General features: G+C 42.1%; 1 protein-coding gene across 1 annotated transcript in view; it reads left to right on the top strand.

Annotated features, from left to right (window-relative positions):
• Positions 1-16,531, top strand: part of slc12a1 (solute carrier family 12 member 1) — a 128,282-nt gene that overhangs the window by 77,339 nt on the left and 34,412 nt on the right. The window contains exons 17-18 of the mRNA XM_060853698.1: positions 234-374; positions 15,823-15,929. Coding sequence (XP_060709681.1) covers positions 234-374; positions 15,823-15,929 — 248 coding nt within the window. The remainder of the gene's footprint in view (positions 1-233; positions 375-15,822; positions 15,930-16,531) is intronic.

The raw sequence follows: 16,531 nt of genomic DNA, 5'->3' as shown, positions 1-16,531 counted from the left end.
TAGTCATGCTGTGACGGATTGAAATTAGTTATTTTCATCTAATTGGGGAGAAGGCAAGGGAAAAAATAGAAAAGAAAAGTAAACTTAAGTTAGATTTTACATGCTGTCAGCACTTATGGGATAAGTTCTAGAATATCCATGTTGAAGTAAAAGTAAAGTTTAATGACATTAAAAGAAGTAACGTGCTGTTAAGCCTGAATGCATGTTCACTGAGTTGCTTTTTTATTTGTTAGGGACCAAGAAAGCAAACAGTAAGTGACATGAATGTGAGCATGGATAACTATCAGCAATGGCTTTCGAAGAACAGAAAAAAAGCTTTCTATGCAGCAGTGGCTGGAGACAACCTACGTGATGGAGTAAAGTGCCTACTTCAGGTTGTTACTGTAGTGGATGTATTAGCAGTCTAATTATATTTGATTTGATAAAGTATACTGTTAAGGTAAATTTACATCACTTGGCACCAACGCTTTTAAATTGTTTAATTTAAACTGTTCATGGACACTAGTGTTTCACAATATCAAAGAAATGTCTTCAACCCTGCTATATTAGGAAAACTGGTTTAATTGATCAAGGTGTGGTGAGTTGCTAATGGACTTGGATTCTTTTTAAATGGTTACCTGCAGTTGAATTTAGAATTAGGAAATACTTTCTGCACAGCAAAGTTCAATGTAAGTCATTCTGCCCCAATGGATATATACTCTGCACCAGTCCAAATCTGTTTTGCCTTCCTATCAATGTATTCTTTAATTCCTTATCTGTTTCCTTTTAAATGCTTCTGGTATTTGCTTGAACTATCCTGTGTGGTAGGAGAAAATAAGGACTGCAGATGCTGGAGATTAGAGTCGCGAGTGTGGTACTGGAAAAGCACAGCCGGTCAGGCAGCATCTGAGGATCAGGAGAATTGATGTTTCAAGCATAAGCTCTTCAACTTCCTGAGAAACGTCAATTCTCCTGTTCCTCGGAAGCTACCTGACCGGCTGTGTTTTTCCAGCACCACACTCTCCATTCTGTGTGGTCGCTCCACATTGTCATTGCATAACATTTTAATTTTATAGTTCTGTGTGGGCTATCAGAGTAACGGGCTATGGGCGTTAGGGCAGTTGCATGTTCGTCCTGCAGAATGTGGTAGTTGAGAGACACTTCACATGTCTCTGCCGACTACATCTGCGGGAACTGAGTTAGGGAACTGGAGCCGGAGCTGGATGAACTATGGATCATCCGGGAGGCTGAGGGGGAAATTGAGAGGATGTACAGAGAGGTGGTCACTCCGCAGACACAGGATAAGGACAGCTGGGTTACTGTCGTGGGGAAGAAAGGGAACTGGCGGTCAGAGCAGGGATCCCCTGTGGCCATTCCCCTCAGCAATAAGTATACTGTTTTGGATACTGCTGGTGGGTACAGTCTCTGGCACTGAGCCTTGGCACTGTGGCTCAGGAGGGAAGGGGGGGGAAAATAGAAAAGCGCTAAGTGGTAGGGGACTGAATAATTCGACAGATTGACTCCTGGAAAGTATGTTGCCTCCCTGGTGCCAGGATCCAGAATGTTGCCAATCGAGTTCACAAGATTCTGAAAGGGGAGGGGGAGCAGCCAGAAATCGTGGTACAAATTGGCACCTATGATGTAGCCAGGAAAGGGATTGAGGATCTGAAAAGTGACTACAGACAGTTAGCTTGTAGCTGAAGAGCAGGACCAATAGAATAGTGATTTCTACTGGTGCCACGAGATAGTGAGATGAGGAACAGTCAGCAAATGCAGCTTAACATGTGGCTGTGAGGCTGGTGCAGGAGAGAAGGCTTCAGGTATCTACACAATTGGGATACCTTCTGGGAAGGTGGGACCTGTACATGAAGGACGGGTTGCACCTGAGCTGGAGGAGTACAAATGACCTAGGTGGGAGATTTGCTCGTATCATTTGGGAGGGTTTAAATTTGGCAGGGGGGTGGGAATCAGAGCCACATGTCTGAGAGGGGGTCAGTTGCAGACATGACAGTGACAGGATATATTGAATTTAAAAGGAAGGTTTCTCACACAATGAAACAAAGGGCTTGGTTATAGTGTGTATGGTTTAATGCAAAGAGTGTCCGAAATAAGAGTAAGAACTTAGAGCATGGATCAGTACTTGGGACTACGATGTTGTGGCCATAACAGAGAGTGGGTTTCACTCGGACAGGAATGGTTGCTCGATGTTCCAGGGTTTAGAACGTTTAAAAAGAACAGGGAGGATGGAAAAAGAGGAGGGGGGGAGGTAGCATTGCTAATCAGAGAGTGCATCACAGCTACAGAAACAAAGGTTGTTGAGGAAGGTTTGTCTACGGAGTCAGTAAGGGTGGAAGTTAGGAACATCAAGGGAACAGCCATCACATTGGGGGTTTTCTACAGACCACCTAATAGCAGTCGAGAGATTGAAGATCTCATAGACAGGCAGATTCTGGAAAAATGCAAAAGTAGTAGGGTTGTTGTTATGGGTGATTTCAACTTTCCCAATATCGACTGGAACCTCCTAAGTGCAGACGGTTTGGATGGAGCCGTTTCTGTCAGGTGTGTTCAGGAGGGTTTCCTTACTCAGTATGTAGAGAGGCCATTTTGGATTTGGTGCTTGGCAACGAGCCAGGACAAGTGTCAGATCTCGCAGTGGGAGAACACTCTGGTGACAGTGATCACAACTGCCACACATTTAGCATGGCCTTGGAAAGTGAAAGGAGCAATTACCGAGGGAAGATATTGAATTGGGGAAAAGAAAATTATGATGCTATCAGACAGAAGTTGGGAAGTATAGACTGGGAGCAATTGTTCCATAGAAAGGGCACAGCAGACATGTGGAGACTATTTAAGGAGCAGTTGTTGCGAATGATGCATAAATTTGTTCCTCTGAGGCAGGTAAGAAGGGGTAAGATTAAGGAACCTTAAGGATCACAGGCTTGCTCTAAAGGAGCTCAGAAATGGACTGAGGAGAGCCAGGAGGGGGCATGAAAAAGGCTTGGCAAGAAGGATTAGGGAGAACCCAAAGGCGTTTTACTCGTGTGTGGAAGAAGAAAATGATCAGAGAAGATAGGGCCGATCAGAGGTAGCGGAGGGAACTTGTGCGTGGAGTCTGAGCAGATAGAAGAAGTCCTAAATGAGTTTTTTGCTTCAGTTTTCACCAAGGAAAGGGAATATAGAGGAGTTGGGATACGGTCTTGACCAGATCAAGATTGATGAAGATGATGTGCTAGAAATTTTGGAAAACATTAAGATTGATAAGTCCCCAGGGCCAGACCAGATTTATCCAAGGATACTCCGGGAAGTGAGAAAGGAGGTTGCTAAGCCGCTGGCGAGGATATTTGTCTCCTCACTCTCCATGGGAGTTGTACCGGAGGATTGGAAGGAGGCTAATGTTGTTCCTCTTTTCAAGAAGGGTAATAGGGAAATCACTGGCAGTTACAGACCAGTCAGCCTCACGTCTGTGGTCAGCAAAGTTGTGGAAAGAATTCTGAGGGATAGGATTTATGACTATTTGGCAAAGCATAGTGTGATTAAAGGCAGCATGGCTTTGTGAGGGGCAGGTCATGCCTCACAAATCTTATTAAGTTCTTTGAGGAGGTGTCAAGACAGGTCGACGATGTTCGAGCAGTGGATGTGGTGTATATGGATTTCAGCAAGGCATTTGATAGGGTTCCCCACTGTAGACTCATTCAAAATGTCAGGAAGTATGGGATACAGGGAGATTTGGCTATCTGGATTGAGAATTGGCTGACTGACAGAAGGCAGAGAGTGGTTGCAGATGGAAAATATTCTGCCTGGAGGACAGTGTTGAGAGTGGGGTCCCGCAGGGCTCTGTACTTGGGCCTCTGCTCTTTGTAGTTTTTATAAATGACTTGGATGAGGAGGTTGAGGGGCAGGTTGGTAAATTTGCAGATGACGCAAAGGTTGGAGGGGTCGTTGATAATATAGAGGGCTACAGCAGGCTGCAGCGCAACATAGATAGAATGCTGGGCTGGGCGGCACGGTGGCACAGTGGTTAGCACTGCTGCCTCACAGCACCTGAGACCCGGGTTCAATTCCCGACTCAGGCAACTGACTGTGTGGAGTTTGCACGTTCTCCCCGTGTCTGCGTGGGTTTCCTCCGGGTGCTCCTGTTTCCTCCCACAGTCCAAATATGTGCGGGTCAGGTGAATTGGCCATGCTAAATTGCCCGTAGTGTTAGGTAAGGGGTAAATGTAGGGGTATGGGTGGGTTGCGCTTCAGTGGGTCGGTGTGGACTTGTTGGGCCGAAGGGCCTGTTTCCACACTGTAAGTAATCTAATCTAATCTAAAAAATGGCAGATGGAGTTCAACCTGGATAAATGCAAAGTGATGCGTTTTGGAAGGTCAAACTCGAATGCTGAATATAGGATTAAAGACAGGATTCTTGGCAGTGTGGAGGAACAGAAGGATCTGGCTGTACAAGTACATAGATCCCTCAAAGTTGCCACTCAAGTGGATAGAGTTGTTAAGAAAGCATATGGTGTTTTGTCTTTCATTAACAGGGTGTAGAGTTTAAGAGCTGTGAGGTTTTGCTGCAACTCTACAAGTCCCAGGTCAGGCCACACTTGGAATATTGTGTTCCGTTGTGGTCACCCTACTATAGGAAAGATACAGAGGCTTTGGAGAAGGTGCAAAGAAGGTTTACCAGGATGCTGCCTGAACTGGAGGGCTTGCCGTATGAAGAAAGGTTGAATAAGCTCGGACGTTTCTCTCTGGAGAGGAGGAGGAAGAGAGGAGACCTGATCGAGGTGTACAAGATAATGAGAGGAATAGATAGAGTCAATAGCCAGAGACTTTTCCCCAGGGCAGGATTGACTAGTACGAGAAGTCATAGTTTGAAGATATGAGGAGGAAGGTATAAAGGAGACGTCAGAGGTAGGTTCTTTATGCAGAGAGCTGTAAATGCATTGAATTCGTTACCAGCTGTGGTGGTGGAAGCAGAGTCATTGGGGACATTTAAGCGACTGCTGGACATGTACATGGATAGCAGTGAGTGAGGGGCGCGTAGGTTGTTACTATATTTTACATTAGGATTAAATTTCAGCACAACATCGAGGGCCAAAGGGCCTGTTCTGTGCTGTACTTTTCTATGTCCTATAAACGCTGTAGACAGATTTTATGGGGACTTGGGGAAATGAGAGGCCTGTGGATGTTTGAGGGCTCACTGGCATATTCAAGCTGAGGCTGATGTTGGAAGCCACTGGCACAGGAATGTTCACTGTTGCCTTCCATCATGCTGCACATTAAAAGTGAATATTGAGGAAGAAAATGGCAGTGGCCACAGAGCAGACAGGGTACGTCATTTAACTTGAGAGGTAGGTGACTTCAGTAATCACCAATCATCAGATTTTTAGAGGGATGGAACATTGGTCATAGACCAAAACACTGAACAAGACAGTTGTGGAGGTTCAGTTCCCTGGCAATGCTACAGCATTGACCGTCTGTGTTTTGTACTTTCATGACAGCACTACTGCTGGATCACTCATTGTCAATTACACCAGTGCATGCAAAGGGATATTTAAACAAAATCAAAGCAATCTAAATGACCCCATGCTATGTGTGTGCATTATTCCCTGCTTCCAGCTGGTACAATAGGTTCTCAGTGTAGACCACCATCTATTGAGACTTGTCTGTGGCTATGTAGTAATTCTCGATGGTGTAATAATGCATTTAGCACTTCAAGATGGACTAACAACTACATGTATGATTAAAGGACAAAAATATGTACATAAAGTGAGAGTTGTTTGCTAGCCATTATCACCCGTGCCATCAAAGTGTCCCCAACAGGAGTCAAGAGAGAGTTTGTTCCTGTTAGTATGAAAAATAAGGCTGGTAGCTATAGGGAATGCTTGCTGACTAGAGAAATTGAAGCTTAGTCAGAAAAAGGAGGCATATGTCAAGTATAAACAGCTGGGCTCAAGTGTATATGGGCAGTAGGAGTATACTTGGAAAGGAAACCAGGCGGCCAAAAAAGGGACATGAGGTATCTTTGGCAGATAAGGTGAAGAGATTCTACAAATATGTTAAGGACAAAAGAGTAACTAGGGAGAGAATAGGGCTCCTTAACAATGAACAAGACTGTCTGTGTAGGCCGCAGCAAGTGGGTGAGATACTAAACAAGTTATTTTGAGTTTGTATTTTCTGTAGAGAAGGATATGGAAGCCTAGAGAACTTGGTGAAACAAATATTGAAAACTTAAAACATCCATATTACAGAGGAGGTGGTACTGGACATCTTAAAATACATCAAAGTGGATAAGTCCTAGAGACCTGATCAGGTATACCCAGAACATTTTGCAAAGACAGGGATGTGATTGCTGGGCCCCTTGTAGAGATTTCTGTATCATTGATAGCCATGTGTGAGGTACCACCAGACTGGAGGGTTGCTAATGTGGTGCCAGTATTTAAGAAAGGTGGTAAGGAAAAGCCAGGGAATCACAGATAGATGAACCTGGTAGCAATGGTGGGTACATTTTTGGAGAGTATTCTGAAGGCCAGGATTTACATGGATTTAGAAGAGCAATGACTGATTAGGGATAGTCAACATGTTTGTGTGTGAGAAATCGTGTCTCGCAAACTAGTCTGAAGTTTTTGAAGAAGTGACAGAAGATTAATGAAGGCAGAACAATGAATGTGGTAGACTGGTTAGTAAGCTAGATCACATGGGATTCAGGGAAAGCTTGCCAATTAGATACAAAATTGGCTTGATGTTAGAAGACAGAGGATGGAGAATGGAAGGTTATTTTGGTCTGGAAGTCTGCCACCAGCTGTGTGCCGCAGGCACGGTGGTTCCACTGCTTTTTGTCATCTTTATAAATGATTTGCATGTGAACATAGGAACTATGGTTACTAAGGTTGAAGATGACACCAAAGTTGGTGGTCTAGTGGACAGTGTGCAGTATCTCACTACAGCAGGACCTTGATTAGATTGGTTGATGGGCCTAGGAGTGGCAGATGGAGTTTAGTTTTGATAAATGTGAGGTGTTGCATGTTGGTAGGGCAAATCAGGGCAGGGTTTATTTACTTAATGGTAAGGTCCTAGGGAGTGTTGCAGAACAAAGAGACGTTGGAGTGCAGGTTCATAAATCCTTGATAGTGGAGTTGCAGGTAGACATGGTAGTGAAGAAGGTGTTTGTCTTTATCATTCAGTGCATTGAGTATAGGAGTTGGGATGTTATGTTGCGGTTGTGCAGGACATTAGTTAGGCCACTCTTGCAATATTGCGTTCAATTCTTGTCTCCCTCCTGTAGGAAGGATGTTGTGAAACTTGAAAGGATTCAGAAAAGATTTACTAGGATGTTGCTAAGGGTCTGACCTATAAGGAGAGCTGAATAGGCTGTGACTATTTTCCCTGGATTATTGGAAGTTATGGGGTAACCTTGTAGAAGTTTATAAAATCATGAGGGGCATGCATAGGGTGAAAAGCCAAGATTCCCAGGGTAGAGGAGTCCAAAAAATAGTTGGCATAGGTTTAAGGTAAGAGGGGAAAGATTTAAAAAGGGCTGATGGGGCAACGTTTTCTTTGAGGGTTCTATATGTATGGAATGAGCTGCCAGAGGTGGTAGTGGAGGCTAGTACAATTACAACATTTAAAAAGCATCTGTAGGGGTACAAGGAATAGGAAGGGTTTAGAGGGATATGGCTAAATGTGGGCAAATGGGAATAGATCAATTTAGGATATCTGGTGGCATGGATGAGTTGAACTGAAGGGTCTGTTTCTGTGTGGTACAGCTCTATGACTCTAATTGGTTTTTCACTTCCTCTCCATCCTACTATATCTCCCTCATTCTGCAACTGGGAATGGATGGAATCTGCTTGGTTGTGGAGCCATTCTACCTGGAAGTTTGGTGGGTTACCACACAGGCATTTATCTCTCTCCAACTTGCTCCACTAGAAACCATTCCAGTGCAGTAGAATTTTGCAAATTGACCACCAATGTATCTACCATCTCCACAGCCATGTCTTTCAATATCTAATTTAGATTAACACATCCAGGGAGGGGATTCATCTACTTTAATTGTTTTAATTTCTTGTATCTTTTACTAATGTCAGTATCTCACAATTCTTCATTTACATTTGTACCTTGATTCCCCACTATTCTTGAGGAAGTTTTTGTATTTTCCTCTGTGCAGACTCTGAATCGAGCTAAATTTCTTCTACACACCTACAGGACCTCTTTGTTTTCATGCTTCTCGCCAATTTATTCTTGTTCTGTACTTTGCTTTCTTAATCTTGGTCTTTTTTTTGTTGAATTAACAAAAAGCTGCCAATCTGCAGAATTGCCATTTTATTCCACAATATGTTTCACAACTTTAAACAGGGAGGTGATGGCCTAGTGGTATAAATCCAGAATCCCAGATAATGTTCTGGGAACCCAGGTTTGAATCCCACTATGATGAAATTTGAATTCAATAAAAATCTGGAATTAAGAGTCAAATGATGACCATGAATCCATTGTTGATTGTTGGAAAAACCCTGATGTCCTTCAGGGAAGACGCCATCCTTACCTGGTATGGCCTACATGTGAGTCCACACCTGCAGCAATGTGGTTGACTCTTAACTGCCCTCTGGACAATAAATGCTGTTTAGCCAGTGGCACCCTCAAACTGTGAATTAATTTAAAACAAAAGTTTCTTCCCTGAATCTGATACAATTCTTGCTTTCTTTTGAGAGCCAGTGTTGGAACACTTTCCCTGTGCATTAAAGGAATGCATATTTTTGTTGAAACTATGTATTAGTTCAGATATTAGCCATTGCCGACCATGATGAAGTTTTCTAATCCACCAGACCAGTTTACCTGTCATTTACATGAACTCCGTTGAGTTTCTGAAGACCTAGTTTCTGATTGAATGACATCACTTTTAAACCTAGTATATATTTTTTTCTGTATTATGGTCCGCCTTAAAGGCTTCTTTATATCAAGATTATTGATGAACATGTTTGGTTCCTCAGCATATTACAATACATGTAAATGGTTAATTTTCCAACATTAGACAGAGTAAACCCAAGTAGTACTATAGGGATTAGAAAATTCCTCATGATTACTGTATTGTACTGTACTGTAACACACCCACCTCTAACTCCTTGATTTTTATACTGTGTTTTTACATTACCACTGTTTTGTGCTATGTAAACAACTCCATATATTTTCTGCACCTTACTGTTTCTTGCTGTCAGTCAAAATGACTCTGCCTTAAACATTAATGTCATCTCTCACTACAGCAATGGTGCATTTTAAATTAATAGAGTCATCCATCATCCTATCTCAACCACCTGACATTCCTTAGCATATCTCACCCTTGACTATACAGATCCATGCGTTGGTACCTTGTAGCCACATCCCACAATAGCAATTAGGTCATCTGTATGAATTTCTATTTGAGCTGACATTCATCTGATTCATTGTTAATGCTAGAGGCATTCAAATACTGAGCCCAGGTTCAGTCCTTTAAAATTGTTTTTGTAAACACTGACCCCATCAGCTGATGCACAGTTTTCAATTATTGTCCCTTCCTGCCTTGCCCAACAGGTATAAATAGGAGTGTCAGAGGTTCTGCTCACTCTGTGAGCTGGCTCTGATGAAGCCAGATCTGTGTTATGTAGTATGCACGTAATAATAATGACTTGGTGACGGAATACCAACCTCTGTAGTTATTTCTGCAGTGACGAGAAAAGCATGCGCCTGAAGAAATTCACTTGCAACAGATGGTTTTGAGTTGCAGTAAGCATTGCTGGCATCATGCCATTATCTGGGAAGCTTGATTTGTTTGATCCTGCAATCGAAGACTGGGCCCAGTATGTAGAAAGAATGCATAATGTTTTCTAAGCAAATGTCATTGGGACAGATGAAAAGCTGCAAGTAATTCTCCTGACAGCTTGTGCCCCCCCCACCCCCTTTCAGTTATTTAGAGCCTAATTCTCCCTGAAGCTAAAGCCTCTCAAGAATTGACAAGTTTAAATACAAACCCAAGCCTCCTCTCATTCTGAGATGCTGTTGGTTTTATTCGGCAGTTCAAGAACCAGGAGAATCCATTTTGGGATTTTTAATGATAAAACAACTGGCAGAGGCATTAAGATTGGTTTAGCTCTTAATGAGATGCTAGACCCTATTTGGAATGTGGGATTAATAATGTAACTGTGCAGAAGTGTCTACTAGCTAAAGCCCAACTGGATTTCAAACAGGTACCACAACTGGTTTTGTCATTAGAAAATCTAAGTAGAATATGAGTACCAACTTGCCAGGCCAACTGAACTTGGGGAACATCACTTGAGTGAAGGCAATTGCATACAGATCCAAGATGGCTCATCCACTCTGCCTATTTCTTTTCTTGCTATTTTTCCTTCTGTTTTCTTCCTTCTTAACGAAGTCCTGAACTTCTGCCCTCAGCATAGACTCAGACCCTTGGCCTCAACACAGACCAGTGTGGCGATCTCTGCATGGTCTGGCAGGTTTACAGTCGCTTGGCCTGGCGTGGGCTGGTTTGGAAGGATCGTTATTCTGAAATTTATGTTTCTTTTTTTTAATTCATACCTATGATTTGTAATTTTGTACATTTTATTTCTTTATATTTTTTATAATTTTCTCTCCTCACCCCCACCCAACCTAAAAATTATAGTTAAGAATCTGTATCTAGGTACCTTTATACCTGAGATCGTGATGTGAGTAGCAACTTGCAAACTTTTCACTCTCCTCATTTATGTACATGATAATAAAGCTGATTCTAATGCTTCCTCACTCAGGACATGCCCTAAACACAGAGATTCTAGGTTAGCCCTCAGCAAAACCCTAAAATAAAGCCAAGCCCTGGCCAAATGGTTTACATTTTCTTCAGGATTCAGGCTAGCAAGCCAGTGAAGCTGCTGTCAGTTTGCGGACTCGAGACAGCGGAAGAGTCCCACTCAGTCTGAATTGGGAAAGAGAGCTCATAAGCCGACATTGAGGAGAGTGCACTTGCTGGAAAGCCCACCTACTTCTGGCTTGGAACAGTTAAGTTGCTTAGCAATGTCAAATTAGAAACAATCAAAATAAATATCTGGTTAAAGGTCACCTGGTTCCAATGGAGGTTGATGTAGTATTGTCTGTATTAGTAATTGCAGAACTAATCTTGACCCCAGCCTTTAAGTTTGTGCAAGACCCCGCTAGTCTGAGAACCTATACTGGGGAAACTTTTACAAAGTAAGGCTACAACTTTGTTACCGGCCTCTTATGAGAAGCAACTGGTATAGTTACCACTGATTGTTGTAAAAGGCTCGGGCCCATGCCTGATTTGGGGGTGGGGAGGAGAAGGGGGTAGTAGATTGGTTGAGAAAGATTCATTTTCATTGGCTCAACATTTTTCGATGAGAAAATGGCTGCCTGAGTGCAGTCCGAATTAAATAGTCAAATATTTTTCAGGAAGGTATAGGGACTACCAACAGAGCCAAGGCTACGTTGCATGTTAGCCAGGAAGCGATTCCACAATTCTACCTGTCCTGTCCTGTGCTGTTTGCCTTATATATAAAAGTAAAGGCAGAAATTAGGAGGCTGGAAAGCGAAGTAATCATGAAACCAGTCCAGTTTGCAGAATGGGCCGCACCAGTCGCATTGATTTTTGAAACTTGATGGTTTGCCTTTGTGGGGATTTTAATCAAATGGTAAACTGTTTCTCGCAGCTGGATAAATATCCAATTCCTTGCACAGAGAACGTGTATACAAAGCTGGTGAGAGTGCTGTCCTTCACAAAGCTGGACATGAGCCATGCATACTTGCAATTGCAGTTAGATGAGGATTCACAGAAGTATGCTACAATTAAAACCCCGGAAGGGTTTGTACCAATATACGATACCTGCTATTTCAGGTGGTATCAGTCTGTGCTATTTTTCAGCAGACAATGGTGGACATTTTACAAGGTCAACCATTTATCTGGATGACATAACAACAGGGAAGGCCAATAAAGAACACTTCAAGAGCTTGGTCATAGACAATTCTCCCAGGTGGGTATTTGCTTAGAGAAGATTGTGTGTTCTAGGCATTCCAAGTGACCGACTTGGGCTACAGAGTTGACCAGACCAGGTTACATCTGTTAGAAGATAAAGTGAGGGCAATCAAAGGTGCTCCAGCTTCCATATCTGTACCAGAGCTTGGGTTTTGGATTAGATTGATGAATTATGTTAAATTCATATGCAACTTGGCCTCCATCCTGTAGCTTCACATCTGCTATTGAGAAAGGGTCAGCCTTCGAAATTGTTCCATAGCCAAGACTGACCCTTTAGAGAAGTAAAGAAGCAGTTATCATCATCTTAGGTATTGGCACATTGAATCCATGCACAGTCTGGTACTGACATGCCCTCCGGATGTTATAGGGGTAATGTCTCACAGGTGACCCATTGGGCTTTCCAATCCAATACCAAATGCTTTGGCTGATGCAGAGCACAAATACGACCATCCAGAGAAGGAAGGATTGGCAGTTGGCTTTGGTGTGAGAAAGTTTCACCAATACCTTTACACATGTAATTTATAACAGACCACAAATCCCTTCTAGGGCTACTCGGAGAACAAATGTGAGCTTCCATAATTTCAGGTCAAATTTAGCAGTGGGCTCTCATTGTAAGTGTGTACAATTACAAGTTGAAACACCGTCCAGGAGGCCAAGTAGCAGATGCCTTTGATTTACCTCCCGCTGGCAGATACACCAATGGTGCCATCACTGAAAGTGTCAGTTCTGGTTGTAAACTTTCTGGACACCCTTCCAGTCACTGCTGACAATATCAAACTGTGCATGCAAAATTATTCCATCCTGGCAAAACTAAAACAACTGGTGGCAATGGGGAAACCAGAGAGCCATCACAACCAAAATTGAAAACTTCCTGGACCCACGGAGACCAGATCATTGTAGAGGACAGTCTTTTGTTCTGGAAAGCTAGAGTGATTGTCCTGAGCAAAGGTCACCACTAGATACTGGCTGAACCCCACCAGGATCATCCAGGGATTTCTGAAATGAAGATGTTGGTGAGCAGTTCTATCTGGTGACCAACATAGCCATGTTGGTGGGGCAGTGCCCACAGTAGCAACAAGGACAAATTACTGTTGGGTAAGCCCTGTCAACTATGCTGGCCCTTTCATGGGCTCGACATTCTTAGTCATTGTTGGTGCCCATTCAGTTGCACATGCGTAGAATTCATTGTCAAAATGTAGATGACAATACAAAGGCTGTGAGCATTTTTTACAATACTCCTAGGCATTTGGTCACAGACAACAGGCCATCATTAACCATCAGGGAATTAGAGTATATCCTAAAGTCGACTTGCATTCAACATGTAAAGACAGCTCCATATCATCCATCGTCTAATGATCCAGCAGAAAGAGCAGTCTAAACTTTAAAGGCAGACTTAAAGAAGCAGCCTACAGCTTCACTCGATACCTAACTTTCCTGCTTCCTATTTGATTATCGGACCACCCCTTGTGCAACTGCAGGAATAGCTCCAGCAGAGTTGTTAATGGAACAAAGACTGCACACCAGGTTAAATCTGATCATCTTTGATCTGGTGGGGGGAGATTGAAATGGCATCAGGAAAACCAGTGCCAGACAGACTCTAGTAAGCGAGTGAGACCATTTACTTAAGTGGATGAAGTTTGGTGCTGAAACCATGGAAATGGCCCAGCGAGGATAGGACCTGTAACGTACCAAATTCTTGTCAGTGAGATAGTCCTGAACAAACACTTGGACCACAGGAAAGTTGTAAACTCACAAATGGGGCAGGATCAAAACATACACAGCCCCACTGAACAGCCAGAAAGGCTGTCAGAACTCGTGGGTTCTCCCACTCCATCTCACATTGAAGAAACCTCGGAATCCGAGATGGACATGGTGGATGGCACATGTCGTAGCCTCAATTTCGTTTACTCCTTGAGGAAGAGGATGAATTTCTTCCAAAGTTAAAAATCACACAACACCAGGTTATAGTCCAACAGGTTTAATTGGAAGCACTAGTTTTTGAAGCGTTGCTCCATCAGGTGGTTGTGAATTTCTTCCAATATCTTATGGGCATAAGAGATGGACTACGGTGTGGTAGTTGCTGCCCTTATCAGAGTCTGCATCAGAGGAACTGGACTCAGACCCAGTGAGAAAACCAGAGACAACAAGAAAATGAACAAGCCTATGGAATCAGACCTTGAGGGGGGAGGGATTGTAACAAGGTCAGTCAGTGGACTTGGAGAATGAATTCCCTGAATGGATCAGGTTAACAGCTCCAATCAAAATTTCTGGCTGACAAATATAAAAAGTAGTGTTTTGATTTAATTCCCACCCTCTCCCTTTACTTTTTTCACGTAGTAAAGGTGACGGTGTTGGACTGAGATGGACAAAGTTAAAAATCACACAACACCAGGTTATAGTCCAACAGGAGTAGCTACCTGATGAAGGAAAAGCACTCTGAAAGCTTATACTTCCAAATAAATTTGTTGGACTATGACCTGGTGTTGTGATTTTTAATTTTGTTCAATTAAGCATTGCCCTATTAAGCTTTGCTTGTGACTGGATCTCTGGCCACAAGGGAGTTTATCCTGGTGGTGGAATATCGAACAAACTTATTGACACGAATAGTGTTTTTAACTGAATCGCTGCACAATACGGGTGCTGTGGCGAGAAAATACGCACTACTGATGTATAGCATTAGTATGTGAGTAATAAAAAATACATATTAGTAGGGGATTTAGAATCTTCTCAATTCAGGGGACTGACATGAAGGGGGAAGAAAACCTCATTCTAAGAGCTGGCTCTGCCACGTGCAAATAAAGGGTGACTTGGTGATGGGATGGTTATTTCAGTCTGCACTGGCTTAGGGTACTAATGCCTACACATTAATCCAGGCTCTACCTCCCCTCAACATGATACTACATCCCTGTGCCTGCATATCCAAATAAGGGACAGACCATTTAGGATTGAAGTGAGAAGTGTCTTCACTCTGAGGATGGTGAATCTTTGGTATGCTTTGTTCCACAGAGCTGTGGAGACATAGTTGTTTAATATGCTCAACACTGAAAGTGATGGTTTTGTACATGTTCTGTACTTTATATATTTCCATGTATCCCACATCAAGGTATATGGATGGGCATTTTACAGGAAAATAGTGATGTCGTAGAATGTGAACCATGACGTCCTTGAATAGCAGAACAATTTCAAAGGGTTTACGACCTAGTGCTGCTCCAATTTCTTTGTTATATATGATTGTTAATTTGTTTTCTCCTGTTCTCATAAGAGCTACAAAATTCTGACACACCTACAGAAATTCTGTAAACTTCATCTCATCACTCAATTTATTTTCTGCTCTATTTTCCCCAGGCATTTTGTAACTTAGTGTGTTTACAATGGATTATGTATTCCAGTTAAATAGCACTACTATAGGAACATTTGGTTTTGTAACTCAGTCATGCATCTGGAATGCTAAAGGTAACAAACACATTGCTTTCAGAAAACTTGTATATTATATTTGTTCTTTCTGAATGGCACACTAAAAGGGTGAATAAATGAATACCGGTTTAATACTAAGGGTGAAGTTCATCTTGAAACAAAGTTATTAAATGTGTTAAACCATGCTTAATATTTACAACAATTTAACATGAAAAAGCCAATATACTATATTTACAAGTTTAAACATTTCTTGGTATATAAAATTAAGAATAAATATATCTAATGTTTTAACACAGATGCTAGTTTTCATGTAAATATAATTTCAAAATGACAATTTCCTTTAGAAAAACTCTTTCTTTGTGAAATCTGTGAAGCCTTCACAACCTTAACATAAGTGCTTAATTGGACAGACTTTACTTGTATTCCACTAGGCTTCTGGATTGGGTCGAATGAAACCAAATACACTTGTGATTGGATACAAGAGAGACTGGCGTACAGATAATCCTCAGGATGTTGAGAATTACGTTGGCATTTTGCAGTAGGTAGTTCTTACTATGGTTGATTATACTTCTGAAAAGTAGTGATTTTTTTTATTGGGCAATATCAACAAATGCTCACTTTTTAATGTAATCCAAGACTAATTCCTTCTCTGAAAGCAAAACCTTTTTAGGATCTATTGAATTATGTTATGGTTGTAGTTTGTAACTTTGATCATCCTGCTATCAGGTTTAGTTGGTGAGGTGGGCTCTCTCCTGTATTTGCAATAGAATGGAATCCACTCAAAATTCAGCTTCTGGTTGACTATTAGATTAGAACCATGCATGTGACTGTCTCTCTAACAGCACTGCTTTTACATTTCATATTAGGGTTATGTTCCCTGGAGTATGTAGCATGCGTTAGCATCATTCACACCTTAGACTTTCGAGAAATTTGTCTTCTGGAGAAGAACTTCACTGTCTCATTTTACTCTTTTAATCCTTTGGTGAACGTGTGAAATGAATTGCTTGGGCAAACAATGCAGTAGTCACTGTTCTAGCTCACTGGATTGACTAATCCTGCCATTGTTGCTTTCCTCGAAATAATCTCTGCTCAGCAAGTTTAAAACTGCTGCTTTCACTGCCTTTTTAATAGTGCAGATCC

The sequence above is a fragment of the Hemiscyllium ocellatum genome, chromosome 42, assembly GCF_020745735.1.
Source record: "Hemiscyllium ocellatum isolate sHemOce1 chromosome 42, sHemOce1.pat.X.cur, whole genome shotgun sequence".
In the NCBI taxonomy this organism is placed as follows: domain Eukaryota; kingdom Metazoa; phylum Chordata; class Chondrichthyes; order Orectolobiformes; family Hemiscylliidae; genus Hemiscyllium; species Hemiscyllium ocellatum.
The sequence above is the reverse complement of the archived record's forward strand: the minus strand, read 5'-3'. Positions and strand labels throughout refer to the sequence as shown.